Source organism: Amphibalanus amphitrite, unplaced genomic scaffold, assembly GCF_019059575.1.
Source record: "Amphibalanus amphitrite isolate SeventyFive unplaced genomic scaffold, NRLGWU_Aamphi_draft 000088F_arrow, whole genome shotgun sequence".
Classification (NCBI taxonomy): domain Eukaryota; kingdom Metazoa; phylum Arthropoda; class Thecostraca; order Balanomorpha; family Balanidae; genus Amphibalanus; species Amphibalanus amphitrite.
In genome coordinates this window covers 535,466-552,778 of record NW_024881584.1, presented here as the reverse complement: position 1 = coordinate 552,778, position 17,313 = coordinate 535,466, and the positions used below count along the sequence as shown (strand labels likewise).

General features: G+C 45.7%; 1 protein-coding gene across 9 annotated transcripts in view; it reads right to left on the bottom strand.

The window, feature by feature from the left end:
* Nucleotides 1–8,543, bottom strand: part of LOC122379983 (phosphatidylinositol-3-phosphatase SAC1-like) — a 41,449-nt gene extending 32,906 nt beyond the window's left edge. For 3 of the 9 annotated variants that reach the window (XM_043362693.1, XM_043362701.1, XM_043362702.1), the window contains exons 1-2: nucleotides 8,311–8,434; nucleotides 394–574 (exon numbers count right to left, since the gene is read on the bottom strand). In XM_043362693.1, coding sequence (XP_043218628.1) covers nucleotides 394–535 — 142 coding nt within the window. In that variant the 5' untranslated portion in view covers nucleotides 536–574; nucleotides 8,311–8,434. Of the gene's footprint in view, nucleotides 1–393; nucleotides 575–8,310 lie in introns of all 9 variants that reach the window. The other 6 variants (XM_043362695.1, XM_043362697.1, XM_043362699.1 and 3 more) reach the window with 6 other exon arrangements.
* Between the last annotated feature and the right edge of the window lie 8,770 nt (nucleotides 8,544–17,313).

Below are 17,313 nucleotides of genomic sequence, written 5' to 3'. Positions count from 1 at the left end.
ATCGTTCAGTCGGTGTAGACGAGTTCTCAGAAAGAATATTAAAAAAAAACTATCAATTGCACTTTTCCGCAGAGCTGTAGCTTTATTCGATCATAAACTATGCACCAGTTTGTCAAAAGTTGTTCAACTTGTCCTGGAAATTGGTGAAATTTCACACTTGATGACCTCTGGTGACCTGAACTTCGATCTGACCTAAAAAGTGAACAAGTAATTTCATTATTTTTTAAAGTTCAAACGCCGCCTGTGGTGTGTGCTATGTGGCCCAGGAGCAGAGTTAGAATAGGTGCGTTCAAACACCACCCAGCAGGGAGTAGAAATCCAGGAGCCCCAGTGAGGATTTCTATCACCTTGAATTGACATATGCCCTCCCATTTGATGATCACGACAACTTACTTTGGAGGGTGATGTCTTTAGAAGCTCTGTCGATGACAAGTACTTCATTTGGAGCTTGAAGTGGTTCTACGTAAAACTTTTCTGGCGCTGTATGTAGAATAAAATCTTCATAAATAAACTCAGCTTCAGCCTTTAATGCCATGCCAGTGAATAAATGATCAGCGCCTCAATCTTGGTCGGACTGAAAAAAAAACAGTTGTTATTGCCCATCGATTAACCTTTAAAATGCAAAAAAGCACATGAAATCTTTCCAGACACCAGACAGCCCATTACATTCCTAACACCTCAAAAACGTATACCGACAACCAAGGCAATAAATACTACGTGGCGTCACGAGGAATCGGCATAGGCCTACTGACGTCATGGTGTAAACACTTTCAGGAGTTAAAAAAAAATGAATTTATGAAATAGTATTAGACATACAAATGTGACCTGCCTGATCAAGTAGTTCTTTATTTGATGAAACTAAAACTAAACAAAGCTGGGGACCCTGACAAATTTTTTGCCGGACTGGTGCGTGAATGTGCTAAAAAAACTGTCCATTCCATTACCAATAATTTCAACAAATCCCTTATCGATACTAAAATTCCCCTAGGTTGGAAGAGGGGTAAACAGTTAGATGTGTCATATCTAGATTTTAGTAAAGCATCTGACAAAGCTCCATAGAAAAGATTAGTGCTTCAGCTGAAATTGCATGGCATAAGGGGCAAGGTATTATTAGACTGGATTGCGGCTTGGCTTAATGGCAGACAGCAGAGAGTGGTATTAAATGGAAGCAAATCACAGCGGAAGGATGTACTAAGCGGGGTCACGCAAGGCTCCATTCTTGGATCATTGTTCTTCATCATTTATGTAAACAAAATTGATGACACTGTAAAAAGTACCTACATTGCTAAAATTTACAGATTCTATTTAGATCATTAGCGTCATTGATCAGTCACAAAATCAAGATATCTTTCAGTCAGACTTAGACAAGTTAGTGCAGTGGTCAGAAAATGGCAGGTGGAGTTTAACCCTCGCCGGCACAGGGGGGGGGGGGTGATGCAACCCCCCCTAAGGTTTTTCGCGAATAACTCGCGTAAAAAGCGACCGATCGCGACGAAACTTTCAGTACCCTCGCATTGATCAATTTTACACCTACCCTGAAAATTTCATGACCCTGACCCAAATGACCTTTGACCTGTGACCTCTTTTCCGAGACCATGTTTGGCCGGAATCGCGATTCGGCGTATGTCGGCTCGCATTAGCCGCGCGTTTGCAAGCTTTTCGTGGTTTCAAACGTTCAAACATGTAATTTGATGTCGCTCCCATACATTAGGGTGGGTGTCAAGGTCACCTGAAGGTCAGGTCACTGACCTTTGGTAACCACGGGTGACCTCGGTTCACTTTTTCGAGTTTTACATGTTTCTAGGCTAGTTTTTGGAGCTGAATTCGAATTTAGCAACCATTTGAACATTTACGAAGTAGTTCTGGTGCCTTCGTAACATGTTACGAAGCTGTCAGAGGCGGTTGACACGTATTACGAATACCCGTCACAACCCCTACCGGTTGACCTGACCTGACCTGACCCGACCTGGTCTAAATGCCTAAAGACATCATCTCTGATCAAAACTAACACGATATTCGTGATCAGCACCCCGGAAAACCACATAGCAGCCACACTTTAGGACTTTCTAACAGGTCCCGATTTTCCCGGTTTTCGGGTCATTGACCTGACCTGGAAGGTCACCCGATGACCTAGGACCTTAAAATTGGGTATCATCGGCCTCCTCTCGTGACGGGCAACACGCTGTTTTTTTCGCGAAGCTCTAGCTCGATCAGGGGCCAAACGCCCCCCCCCCCCCTTGTGCCGTCGAAGGACGCAAAATGGCCTGTGCCGGCGAGGGTTATAATAAGTGTAAAGTACCTCATATGGGTAAAGTTAAAAATAGACAAGTATACAAGATGAAGGGTAACCGGCTTGCAGAAATTGATCAAGAGAAAGACCTAGGAGCTGGGAGTAGTTATCACCAACAAACTTTTGGCCACAAACCAGGTATTGGAAGCCAGGAAACAGGACTCCGAATGCTAGGTACAGGGACCCGCAGTTGCTACTGTACAGCGACCCTGAGTAAATTGTCCCAGCACCCTCACAGGGAACAACTATAAGCTGTCAGAGGGTACTCACAGGAAACCTCAGCTGCTCTTGTACAGGGACCAGCAGTCGATATCAATGTTATCGGTTGTTACTGGATAGGACAGACGGTTAGACTTGGGGTTCGTGTACAGTAGCAACTGCGGGTCCCCGTACCATTAACAGGAATGTCACATATAAATGCTATAAATGCCACAAATGCTTGAGGAAACACTTGTAGCAAGGTACCTTGGAGTGCACATTACCAACATGCTGAAACTTTCATTGAACTGTTCCAAATCTGCAAACAAGGCCATGTATGCCCTCACGGTAGGTACTGAGGCTGACCTTTGGTCAACTAGCAGTGAAAAAACTTCAAACCCTTTTATCAGTGTATCTCAGGACTCAGACCTCATCTTGAGCACTGTGTATAAGACACTAGTCCATATTTGATCAAGGACATGCAAGCACTTGAAAAAAAAAATACAAAGGAGGGCCACTGAACTAGTCCATGGATTGAAAGGAGTATCATATGAAGAACATTTGAAAGTACTAAACATGACAAGTATGGAAGAAAGGATCAGAGGAGGAGATTTGATAGAAAAATTTAAGATTTTTAGGGGGAAAGTGAACATATGCCCAGGTCAATTTTTCACTATCCAGTATCCACCACGGAAGAACAACCAGAGGTCACCAGCTCAAACTTGAGATAAGGAGGTCCAGGACCCAAGCTCGAGCAAAATTCTTTGCAAACAGAGCAGTCTCAGCATGGAACAAGCTGTCTAAGCCCTCAGGAGATAATGTCTGAAAACACAAACACTTTCAAGAACTGGCTGGGCAAGCTCAGGACCACTACAGCACTATCCTCTCTCTTTAACCCTCGCCGGACCTATTGGTTTTCTACATACGCGCCGGCCGAGGGAGGGGGGGGGGGTACGACCCCCCTCGCCGTTTCGCCCCTGGTGGAGCTAGCGCGTCGCGGAAAAAACGAGCATGTGCGCCGTTACGAGACGCAGAGATTGGTACCCAATTTTAAGGTCCTAGGTCAACCGGTGACCTCTGAAGTCAGGTCAAGTGCCCCAAGGTACGGTTCAGTTTTTGGTGAATAACTTCGCAAAAAAACGGCCGCAGAGCGCCGATTTTGGCAGCATCGTGTTCGCCTCGCTCAGGCGCGTCGAATGATATACTTTTTGTCCGGGTCAGGTCAACTTGGGGTGTTGACCTCAGGTCAAGGTCAGGTCAGCACCTCCAGGTCACGAAGTTGGTCGAAAGAGGTCATGTCGCATATCATTCGATTCGGCAGGTCTTCCTGAGTCCATTGGTGGCTTTCCCGACTCGCTAGCTCAATTTGATCAAGAGCTATTGACGAAAAACTAATATGACCTTGATGACGTCATAAATGACGTCACACAAGGTCAACATTGCAAAAGTAACGCATCTAACCTTGCAAGGAGTGCATCAAATCACGATTCTGTGTGCTTGAGATAGTTGGAGATCGTTCCCGGCGCCAGAATAGCAGTTTTCATTTTTCCCCATTGACTTATAATGGTGAGGTCACGAAAATGACCTGACCTCATATGACCTTTAGGAAAAATCAGAGATATACAAGTTGTGAGACTCATAATGGATACTAGATCCTGCAAGTTTCATTTCCCTGTAACATCTCCTCTGGCAGTGAGGGCGTTGCGAAGTTGCGACATCTGAAGACCGTGCAGAGGTTCACTTATGACGTCATAGGTCAGTGACCTGACCTGACCCAAAAATGCGGTTGATGTCAGAATATCCGGCTTGAATCAAAGGTCAGGTATGCCAAGATTCAGCTCTCTATCGCCAGCGTGTTCGGAGCTATCGCGAAAAAAACCCTATGGGGGGGGCGGCACCCACCCCCCTCGGCCGGCGAGGGTTAACCCGCGCCCCACTGCACAGTGGGCGATCCGGCCGGTGTAGCCTCGCGAAACCTATCGGCATTCATAACATCCATGTTTTTGAAGCTAGAACCACAATATTTAGGAGCAACCTTCTTGAATATGCAATGAGCATATGTTTTAAATAAGGACTATCTCTTTTAGGATTTGTGCTCTGTGGCGAGCTTGCAATTTGCCTAATTGCCGCTCGAATAACGCATGAATACTTTTGAGGGTAGATCGAAATTTATGACGATATGAGCTGGGTAGGACATTTAAATGGTGTGTACCTCCGTAGAAAATTGCTTCCAAACCAACTTTTTATTCAAACGATTATGCCGTACCAATTTATACATATCATGAAACAGCGTAAATCTCGACCGGCAACGCCCCATTTCATAACGTGACCCAAGCAGCGGGTTTGGTTTTTGGTGAATAACTTCGCAAAAAATGGCCGCAGAACCACGATTTTGACATCGTCGTGTTCGCCTTGCTCAGGCGCGTCGAATGGTATACTTTTTGTTCATGTGAGGCCACCGTAAGGTGTTGACCGTAAGGTGTCGAGTCAAGGTCAGGTCAGAGGTCTTCAAATCACGAAGTTGGTCGAAGGAGGTCATATCGCATATCATTCGATTCGGCAAGTCTTTCGGAGTCCATTGGTGACCTTGTCGACTCTCTAGCTCAATTTGATCGGGAGTTATTGACGAAAAACTCCTATGACCCTAGTGAAGTCATAAATGACGTCATGCAAGGTCAACAATGCAAAAATGCAGCATCAGATCTTGCAAGGAGTGTATGAAGTAACGATTCCATGTACTTGAGACAATTGAATATCATTCCTGGCGCCAAAATAACAGTTTTCATATTTCCCCATTGACTTATAGGTGAGGTCACGTGATCAACCTGACTTTATGTGACATTTAGGAAAAATCTGAGATATAAAAGTTGTAAGACCTCTAAAGGACAATAAATCCTGCAAGTCTCACCTCCCTGTGAAAGTTACTCTGGCACTGAGAGCGTTGCAAGGTTGCGACATCTGAGGATCGTGCAAAGGTTCATTTATGACGTCATAGGTCAGTGACCTGACCTGACTTGAAAGTGCGGTTGGTGTCACAAGATCCAGCGTGCATCAAAGGTCAGGTATGCCAAGTTGCAGCTCTCTATTGCCTGGGTGTTTTGAGCTATCGCGAAAACACCCTTTGGGGCATTTACCACTTGTGCTGAAGTGCACCAAGCCACGGCCAACCCTTAGAAGAAAAAAGTGTCTGGATGCCAGGGCTGCAAGTGGCTGCAAATTTTCACTGGCTCCCCTAATAGATAGTGTCTTAGTGCATGCGATACAGCATTATTTTCAGTTCATCCTCGTAAAACTTTTTTTGCTGGGCTTGGTTAATTCAGTGAACGTAATGTTCAGTGGTTGAAAAAAATATAAAAAGTTAACCTAATTATAAGACATTTTGAGCTGATTTTGTCTGCTTGCTTTCTATGGCGGAATCGTCTAAACATCTAAATTTCACTTTCCATGCAAAATGGATGCTCAACACCTAGCAATTTCATCGTTCCGCAAAATATTCAAAGAACGTAAAAATCGGCTGTGATTATCCCCCTTATGAAGTGTTACGGAACGCTGTCTTTAACGATACTTTTGTCTACAAAAAATGTCTCCTGAGCCATGCAAATGCACTAATCGTAATCTTTGATGAATTTTCTGTCGACTAGTATGCGTTGTTTTCCAATTTTCGGAAAAAAGTGTCTTTGAGGTTTCGCGAGGCTAGACCGGCCTGATCGCCTACCGTGCACTGGGGGGGGGGGCTATTTATAGCCCCCCCTCCCGTTTTTCTGCAATAACTTCCAAACCGCTTGACGGATCGACGCCAAACTTTCAGTACCTTCGGCTGCATCAATTTGACACCTTGTGTCAAAATTTGAACTTCGTAGCTACCATAGGTCGGCCGGAAATGACGTCAGAGTGACGTCATGTTCGTCCGATTTCGACGCAAAACATTGAACCACGGCAATCACTCCCAAGAGCTCAGTTTTTAAGCTAGATCCAATTTCTTTGCATGAAAGGACTCAGAATTGACCGCGCTATCAAACTACTATCTCGGATTTTCAAAATTTTGAAAATTTCGAAAATTTTATATAATAATATTCAAAATTTATATTTTTATATTTTTTTCAAAAAGTGTTTGACTTTTCGAAAAAACCGGAATATATGTGACAGAACGCATGATTATGACTAACTCTAGCAAGTTTTAGCTAAATATCTTCAAAAATGGCCAAGTTATACGCATTATTGCAAAACATTCACAATTATCAATTTTTCAAATCAATTTTTCAATACGTATTTGACATCGTACACCAATATAAATGGCACCATCGTGTTCCTGAGCTCAAACTGCATCCAATAGACACCTTTTTTGTTGAAAAATTTTAACTTCAAAATTTGACCTTTTCTGACCTGAAAGTGACCTGACCTAAGCTAAATTCGACTCAAAATGACCTCGAATGACACAGACGACATCAAATTCGAAGTCTATGGCCTAAATGGACCATAAAACATGTGTCACGTGACCGACGCATGATATAATATTTTCGTGACCTGTGATGACCTGACCCTGACCTGAAAATCAAGGTACAAGTTTGTTACCCTCAAGGTATCTAGAGCATCTGTTCACGAGTGTAGAAACCAAAAATGAGCCTGATCTGACTTGTAAGACGGCGGCCAGAGCCCAAAATGTGAACAAGCCAAAGTGCTAATAATTTTTACTTTGACCTGACCTGTGACGTCATCGGTGACCTCGAGGTCAATGAAATTAGGTTTCGCTCGACAGTTTTTCCGGGGCTATCAGACGCCGTTTGAATTTTGGCGATCGGCCCAGTAGTTTCGGAGTTAGGAGGGGGGGCTATGAATAGCCCCCCCCCCCCCCCCCCCAGTAGGGCGTGTTATACACAGACCCCAGTGGGGCGCGGGTTAACATCCACAGTACCTACATAGGTAAGTTAAGGCCGCCCCACACTGGAACTCACATGCGGGTTGCAAGTTTGCGGGTTTTGAGTTTGCGGGCATAACACTAATTCATAGAGTGATTAGACCGCTCCCTTATGCTAACTTCATCAATGCAGTGAAGCCGGCACACCTTCAGAAACTTACATATAGTCGCAATACCAGCACAAGGAACCAAAACTTGACTCCAACGAAAAACCTGCAAACCTCGCAGAACTCGCAGACCTCGCAGCGAGGAAAATCAAAAGTTGACTCAAAATCAACTTTTGGAATGCGATGCAAGGTCGCTCTCAAGCCAAAAACATGCAGAATCGCTTGTTAGATGGTAGCGTGGGTCACTCAGCTTAGATTGTATTTTTTAATTTTGAAGAAACCTGAAACCCCAAAAACTCATAACCCGCATTCGAGGTCCAGTGTGGGGCGGCCTTTACCGGAGCATTGTTCGGCGGCCGGCTAGTACTCTTGCCGGTGCACATATACGTGCTCGTTGCCCCGGCAACAGCTATTGACCAATGAGAAGCGCGCTCCGGGGGGCACAGGTATATGAAAAATTGCAGTGACGTTGCACTTCCCACGCCTCTTATTGGTCAATAGAGGCGTGCAATAGTGCAATAGTGCACTATTGCTGGTTGCCCTGTTGCCGGGGCAACCAGCACATATGTGAGCGCCAGCAAGTCAGCAAGTGAAGTGCTGGCCAGCAGCTGAACAGGGCCCCAGTCTGGCCCAGTTTAATGCTCGAAGTGAGCACCGACCATAGCTCACTATATTAAACTTAGACTGAAACTTAAGTGATTTGTAGACTTAACAATGCATAGGTATGCTAGGCCATGGATTAGGTATCCATGGCCTCATCCATGGCCTCATGATCTGGAGTATTGCCTGCAGGCCCCTACCACAACTGCTGGCTATCAGAAAGACAAAAGAGTCCAGAAAAGAGCAACAGAACGTTTTGAGTTTTATGACAATGACAAGATTGCAACTATTACAAGGCTATATGCTATTACTGGGTATCTGCCCGTTGGTGTTAAATTGAAATAAACAATAAACAACATCACAAATTGAAATCGAAATATCACTTCGACTTTTTTAGCGTATGCATCAGCATCAGTATGCTGCCTGTTTTACTACGTATCGATGGGAGTTTTGTACTGGCGTTTCTTGGCCTCTCATTGGTGGAGCGCAGAAGCCCCCTGAATTCTACTAATAAGCTAGCAGCCTGCTGGTGAGAAAACGGCAGCCGAACAGTAACGAAAGCCGTCGAATGTTGACAGAAATGGCGAACACGTTACAAATAGGTTGTAACGGGTGTATATCAAATATGCGACAGTTCATTAGTGCAAATACTACACGAGTGCTACAGATTCAGAAGTGCGACTGCTCGTAAGTGCGATTAAGTGCTACAGGGAGCCTGACGCCATTAGGCCCTTAGGCGGTTCAAAAGTGCGATGATTTTGATTGGCTAGCGGTCGACCAATGAGGCTGCCCGTTCCACTGTGCTTTGCCAGGTACACTCCCCAACAATCGCGATAAGGACGAGGCCGGTGCCATCCACAGCCGCCAGACCCGCCCGGGCCGGACCATGCGGGCCTACTGGCGCTCGGGCCGGGTGGGTGTGATTCATGGTTTTAGGGCACCCGCGCTTCAGAGCTCAGCGGCACGGATGAGGGGAGGACAGCACCAGCCGCCGGGCCGGACCACGTGGAGCGCGGGCGGACCCGCTTGGGCCGGGTGGAGTATAGGGGGCCGGGGCAAGAGAAGAATGGGATTGCAAATTCTGCAGGACGATTTGACGTTTGTTTATGTCTATGAAGTGTAAGAAAACAGGCAATTATATAGTATAGTAGGAGCTAAATAGAAATTGACAAGTGTCATTTTATCTTCATCGGAACACTGCAGTGTACAAACCAATGAACCAGTAGATAGTTAAGTGGATGAGGCCGAAATATTTTTTTCAGTGTCTCACCTCACTGTAGCGCGAAACCAAACATGAAATATAATAGGCATAGCTAAATGTGTTGATGAAATTGGACTGAGAAAGCAAATGCAGTTTTTGCAAATCGTTTCTATGTAAGTCGTCATAAAATCGTTGATCGTAAGTAGCAACACGTAACCCTTTAATTGCGAGAATTAAATATTCCGACAAAACTTTCCCTGGTATCGTTCTCAGGACGTTTCCCTTTGAAATTACTAATACTAGTTACCCTTATAGGTAGTAAACACAATTAAATTTCTGTTGTAGGCACCTACATGCACGGCCTACATAGCCTGTCAATTCACGGCGCCACAAATGAAGGTTTTCCATACTAAGCCACTTTTCTATGAGAACGACTTTGATATGCAGTATGCACTCGTAAGCTCGGCATTCTCCACACTCCAAGTCCAGTCTCCCTCTTTTCCATTTTCTGTGGAATTTGGTTTGAATGCGTGCCTCTACTGTGCCTCGTCTGTCCTTCGGCTGGCCGTCGCTGCGCCGGTCGATCGGCTCGGCGAGATGCATAAGCACTAGTAACTGCATAGGTGAACTCTAGGTAGGTATAGGTATACTAGGGTTACCCGCGTGCTCCGCAACGCGAAGGGTTATTTTTGACCCGTGGGTATTGGGTTGGTCTGTGTCGATTTGGTTGGTATCCATTTCGTTCGATTGCTTTTTGACGGCCAAGCATTTTGTAATACTAGATGCCGGCAGCGCTCGTGCGTTGCCTTGGGCCAGAATTGGAGGATCCATAGCCCAATGAAATGTGCATTATTTTGGAGGCCTTGCCTGGGAATACCATTGAACTGTAGGTATTGTTTTAATTTCCGAGAGGGTGTCGAAAAAGCCATTTAGACGAAACGCGTCCACCCAATGTGCTGTGTAACCCGTCTCAATATATATATTTGTCTATTACTACTCAAGTTCTACTTTAGAATGATTCGAAAACTGTCGTGAAATCTGTTGAGGCCAATCGATGAATTTCGCTAAAAATGACAATGTAATGGTATGGAACATTTACATTTTTAAGAATACTGTTGCTTATAATGCAAAAATGAAGATTAAACCTTGGACAGAATTGAATGCTCTTTCCAACTGAACCATTTTCAACTGCCAATTTGAAAACATTTTTTGTTGAGTTGTTCGGTACCTAGATACATTTAAAAAGTGTCAGATGTATAGGAGACACTCTGTATCAGCGGCGAATCAGTCGTTAAGCGCCGAAGGTAAAGCCCTTGTTACACTGCCGAATTTTGGTACACGAATGTGCACGAATATGCAAGTCATCCTATGTCGCGGACCGATTCGGGATCTTTCTTCCACGGTCTTGGCATTTCGCAGACCAGATAGTGCCCACCGTGCGACTTTTACGGTTCGTCGCGACCGCCACGAATATTTCATGAAAAATGAAAATTTCGTGGCCGTTCGCCGAACTTATAATACTCGTAAACGAACATGATCGCCAAACACTCGCCGAGTCACCGCCGACATGTCGCTACCTACGTGCGCCGACTTGTTGCCAAGGTATCGCCGACTATTCGCAACAGATTCGCCATTCATTCGCGATGTTCGCCGAATCATGGATCAGCTTCGACCCGCGCACGATTAGGGGGCCCCCACCCGTTGTCTGCAAATCGGGCTCTGTCGGCGAACTGTTCGCCTCTGTCGGTGAACTGTTCGCCGATTTCCTACACGACGTGATTCGGCGACAGGGTCGTGGCCAAAATTCGGCAGTGTAACACGGCCTTAAGCCCTTGTTACACTGCCGAATTTTGGTACACGAATGTGCACGAATATGCAAGTCATCCTATGTCGCCGACCGATTCGGGATCTTTCTTCCACGGTCTTGGCATTTCGCAGACCAGTCGGTGTCCACCGCGCGACTTTTACGGTTCGTCACGACCGGCGACCGCCACGAATATTTCATGAAAAATGAAAATTTCGTGGCCGTTCGCCGAATTTATAATAACCGAACATGATCGCCAAACAGTCGCCGAGTCGCCGCCGACATGTCGCTGCGTGCGTCGACTTGTTGCCAAGGTATCGCCGACTATTCGCAACAGATTCGCCATTCATTCGCGATGTTCGCCGAATCATGGATCAGCTTCGACCCGCGCACGATTAGGGGGCCCCCCATCCGTTTTCTGCAAAGCGGGCTCTGTCGGCGAACTGTTCGCCTCTGTCGGTTAACTGTTCGCCGATTTCCTACACGACGTGATTCGGCGACAGGGTCGTGGCCAAAATTCGGCAGTGTAACACGGCCTTTAAGCGGAAACACGCTCCCGGGAAATTGTCCCTGAAGCATAGGCAGATCCAGAAAGGCGGTCTCGGACGTTACGAATGGCGCATGCCATAACATCTTCAAATTAAAAAAATCATCGGATTTCGATTTCTCATGCATTGCTGTTCCCTTTTAATCGAGCTTTGTTTAAGAACAGTTATTTATTTTCTCTCTTTTAAAATAAACGGCAAATTTTATTTAGTTCGGCGCTGTGGCTGCGGGGAGGGCGATGACATAAGCCCCCAAATGCCCTCATATCCACCCCACATGGATTCGCCAGCTATTCGGACACGGCTCAGCCCAATGAAGGATCTAAAAATTTTGACACAATATCTCCAGGAACCAGGGCCCAAATGAATGTTCAGAAAAAGGCACGATACGCGTATTGTGCCATTTACTGAACGACGTGATATCCGCGGATATCACGTTCCTTGACCGTTTTTCTTTTTACAGAACTGACAAGGGGTTAATCGGTTCCCAAACATTAACCCGCGAGTTGCTGGGGGGGGGCGTTAAACGCCCCCACTTTTTTCGCCGGGCCATAGCATAAAAACGGCGCGCCGCAGGCGCGCCAAATTTTGGGGACCTGTAGGGAATTGATTGAACTTTATTGTGACAAAGTTTCAAAAAAATCAGTCGGAAAATTTTTGAGATATCGAGGTTTTAGTGACGTCATGATTTCTGAGTTTTCGACCAAAAACGGCATATGTTCAAAAAATCGTATAAAATCACAGAATAGACATACAGACATGCCGTAAACGCCATTAGACTGCCAATACCATGGACAATCAAATGGCTATCTTCGATTATTGATTATCGTTCTGCATTTTCCAAAATCTTGAACTGAATCTTGGCAATTTCTCGTGACTTCTTCACGACCATGATACATGCATTTCTTAAATTGAGGTTTTTGAGCCAAACACGTACACATATGATAAAATGAATGTGACCATCATGTTCTACGCCCCAAATTACCCATAAAACATGTGTCACAGGCTGCGAATATCAGTTTTGATTTTCGGGGATATGTGCCTACCCGGTTGACCTGACCTTGACCCTGACCTATGCTTGATTGACCCCTACATAGAGCTGACACTCTTGTAGGCCTTATATGATGGATTATGCACCGTTTTAACAGAGTTTATGACGAAAGGCGCCCATTGCGAAGTCCTGAAATCCATGCTACTGAAAGCCCGATTTCAGGTGTTTGACCTGACCTTGACCCGACCTGTGACCTCAAAATTCAACTTTAAAGTACTCATCTGAAGCGTCTCGTCGCGTTCTTTCGTTTGCCGCCTCGTGCGTTTCGCTGCGCCTATTGGTTCTCGAGTTATCGGCTGGGGGCGTTTAACGCCCCCCCCCCCCCCCAGCAAACGGTGGGTGGCGAAATACCCCAGCAACTGCCGGGTTAATAGCTCATCGACGCGTGATAAGATGTGTCTGTCAGTGAGTGGAAAAAGGATCAGTTTTCTCAGGAACTTATATGCAAGTTGCTGTTTCATAATTGTCTTCTCGGATAGGCAAGTGATTACAAAGGAAATGCCCTAGGGTAAGATGCCTAATTAGCGACCCTTTCCGATTTGCGACCTACCTCCCTACAGAAAAACTGGCAGGAGAAAACGGGGTAAAAACATCGTCAAAAGGTCAGCCATACTTTGGTTATCAAATTAAATTATTTTACGGTTGTCGATGTTTCTGGTGGGACGTTTCAGGTGAGTTTAAATAAAAATGACGAGTTTCTTATCCAAAACGTGTGTGTTTGGGCCCTCCCTGATGAAAAGCGATTCACATTAGGATGATGCACCTTTTTTATTCTGAATCGACATTCCTTTTTCAATTGATTTTCGTTTTCCCATAGTGAATCGCTTGACTGTGCACAGCATGGCAGTTAAAAATGCGTCGCAACTCATATTTCCTATTTGCGCCTGACATGGTCGCAAATAGCTCAAGAAGGGAAAGATAGGGAAAAAGAGAGAAATGAAAATGAGGTGTTGCTGAAGCTTGCAATGTGTGGCAGGGGATGTCAAATGTCGTCACCGACTGCAGGGGTGCCGAATTCAGCGCGGACCTCGAATATCATACGAGATAGCCCGCAAAATTTGGATTTCCGCCTTCTTTTCGCCTTCGGTGCATCACGTGATCAGTTTTTACTTACGTAAATGTGTTGGATAAACGTTCCTGTTCGAGTGATTGAGTGCTTTGCGTACATGTTACCTTTTTGAGATCATATTTCATCTTTTCAGGCGTCGCATTTTTTTGCCATTTTTAATATGGGGAAACCCATAGACTTATTAGCGACCCTCCCCGGTCGCTAATCGGGAAGAGTTCCCTATTAGCGATTTTTGCAATGGTATGCCAAACTGCTCACTACAAATAAGTTAGTGAATATTGGGGCAGAAAATGTCTATATTTTAATAGAAAAATGAGCGACCTCTCCGAAAATCAAGCCAGTAATACAGTGGCACCCACAGAGCTTGAGCAATGACGGTTCAAATTAAGGGGGTCGCTAATTAGGCACCTTAGGGGAAGTTGGGGCAATGCCGGAGTTGGGGCAAAGCCGAAATTCGAGATATTTCGAAAACCGTAAGACATGGATGCCACCTGTCAGTGATGCTCTGAAGCTTAAGTGACTACAATTATCGCATGTTTGTTACGAGTCGTCATTCGGAATACTTCGACTGTGAGGGCGCCAAGAGCGTTTTCAAGGTACGTTTCCCTTGTACTACATGCGCCTTTGAAGCTGCATTTTTTACTCATTATGCTACCGTTGGTCTGGCCAATTCGGTCAAGTAATCTTTAGCATGTCTTTGCATAAGTGTGCTGCCTATTTGAAATTTATACAGCACGTTGAAAAGTTATGGGCCTGCAAATGAAAGTATGGCTGGCTGGGGTAATGCCGAAAACGTGCGATTACGCACGTGTTAAAAGCACGCTACGTGGACTTTACTGCTGTAGAATAGCAGCGCGTATTTTTAGTCACACAAATTACACTTTCAACCGACATAACGGCCTGTTACCTATAAGGAATGATTTACCTGGCATTTTCTTATTATATCACACAATTATAACTTCCAGTGTGCACCGCGTCCTCAAGCTCTTGAAACGTGTGTCAGCTTTGATGAATTCTGGATAAAGTTTGAGATAAAATGGCAAAACATCAATGTCGGCATTCCCCGTAGATCATTTCTCCCATTTTCGGCTTTCCCCGCAGTCCGGGGCAACGCCGAAAAAGTCACTTCTTTGATATTTTTAGTTTGTGCGCTTAACGGTATGCGAATTCATCAAATGCGCCTGGTATGTTTGAAAGGCAAAAGACTGGCCTCTCGAATGACGCCAACAAGAATAGCGTATGTTGTCTACCTTGCGTGCTACGGGCGTCAGAAAAAAGTCTTCGGCGTTCCCCCAACTTCCCCTACCCTACTACATTTTACGTGCATAAGGATGCGTCGTTTACCATGATAAATAGGAATGCCCTGCACCTGCTGGATAATCGGCTATGGATCGAGCCTGTTCGAAGAATAGGTAAATTGATTTAGGAAATGAGCCCGGTAGTTAATGCCTATTCTATTTTACACCGTAATCAGACATGATGAATGGGACAAAATATTAAAAAAAGTTAACTAGACTTGCGGAAAAGCCGCTGGACTAGAGCCGCTCAGTGGACCATTTACTAAAAATGCATCGATCGGGAAAGGTTCGTGCCGTTTCGGGCAACACCACAACCCAGAACAGGGGGCACTTCTGAACAGCCCGGAAGCAGGCGTCACCTCTTGACAAATTCCAAGCGAGAAAACTGTGCCTGAATCATATAAGACGTATCCCGAAAGGTGGTCTCGGACGTAGCAAAGGGGGCATACCATAAATACTCTCCAAATTGAGGAAAATGCTTGCATTTTGACCTGGTATTCACTGCTGTGCAGTGTATAGTCGACTACAGAATGATAATCCACTCCTCAGAAGATATCAGTTGACCGGAGCGCTAAATTGTGCCGTTTATCACGCGATTAGCGTGTTGATTGTGAGCATTGGGACAAAGCTATAATTTGTGAACTCAGCCCGTGTGATGCGGCACAGCCTACCACTCCAGGCAAATAATTGTCTGTGAAAAGTGGAACATCATTCTGTAGTCGACTATACAGTAGCAAAGCTTTGCCTATAGTAAAAGTTGTTTGCCTAGTCAGGGCTGCGGAGTCGATGGATTTTAGGGTGACTCCGACTCCGACTCCGGCTTCAAAAATCGACTCCGACTCCAACTCCGACTCCGACTCCGGACGTTTCTATTAACCCGCGCCCGGCTGGGGGTCCTGGATTTCCACGCCCTGCTGGGGGGGGGGGGGTGTTTGAACACCCCCCCCCCTTGTAACTCGGCTCCTGGGCCACGTAGCGATACGCGGAAGGCGGCGTTCGAAAGAGCGTCAAAAATAATGACGAAATCACTTCAGTCAATTTTTTGGTCAGGTCAAAGGTCAGGTCACCAGAGGTCATTGAAGGCAAAATTTCGCCGATTTCCAGGTCGAATGTCGAAAATTTCCAAGAAGCCAACGCATACCTCGGGAACCAATAGAGCTACAGCGCCGCGGAAAAGCGAATTTGATAGCCCTATTAACGCCCTTTCTGAGTAATTCTCTCAGAGTTGACCTAACTTCAACGGTTTTGCCTGTAGGGGGCAAAAACTGCAAAAATAGCAGATTTTTTTCGGAAACAGTTTTTCTGCAATAACTTTTGACCCAAGCCTTGTACAAGCTTACTTTCACCGGCATCGTGTTCCTCCGTCAAGACGCATCGAATGAACTATAACTTGACCTTGAAAGGTCAACTTGAAAATTTGACCTCAGGTCAAGGTCATGACCTGACCGGAAAGGGTCATGTTGCATATCAGTCGATCCATATCGTCGAGCTGAACACATTTGAGGCGTTTTCATCGCTCTAGCATGCCTCTATCAAAAGTTATTTGCGAAAAACTGTTAGATACCTACCATTCGTGACCTTAGATGACCTCAGGGCATAAACAAGGGTCACGGGCACCATTTTCATGTTCAGTGTGTCTAAACCACTTGTAATTCGGTGTTTGGGAGTGTTTATAATGTCTTTCGTCCAAAAGAGGCGCATTTCAATTTTCTCCCATTGACTTACCAGTATAACGCCTTATGCGGCGACTAACGGAGCGAGCGAGAGGGTGGGCCTTGCACGTACGAAATTGCGAGGGGGTACCTCCAACTGACTTGTGTACGGCACCCTACTAACCGGTCTCTAGCGATTTGCCAAATTTGAGCACAATCGGCCCAGCCGTTCTCGAGATCTGGGAGCGGCACCCTGCACGTGCGCACGTGCAAAATGGGTCCCGACTGGCTTTTGCACGGCACCCTACTAACCGGTCCCTAACTGTGTACCAAATTTGAGCGCAATCGGTCCAGCCGTTCTCGAGATCTGGAAACGACCCCTGCACGTGCGCACGTGCAGCAGCACCCCAACTCTGGCACATGGATATGCAGTGCCTAGTGGGTGCCTACCTACATGCCAACTTTCAGCGCAATCGGCCAAGTAGTTACCGAAATATTGCAACAATTGCAAAACTGACACCTCTTCGTTTTGCACGTGGCACGTGCATAAGGGGTCACTCACATGCATCGGGAATAGTCCAAT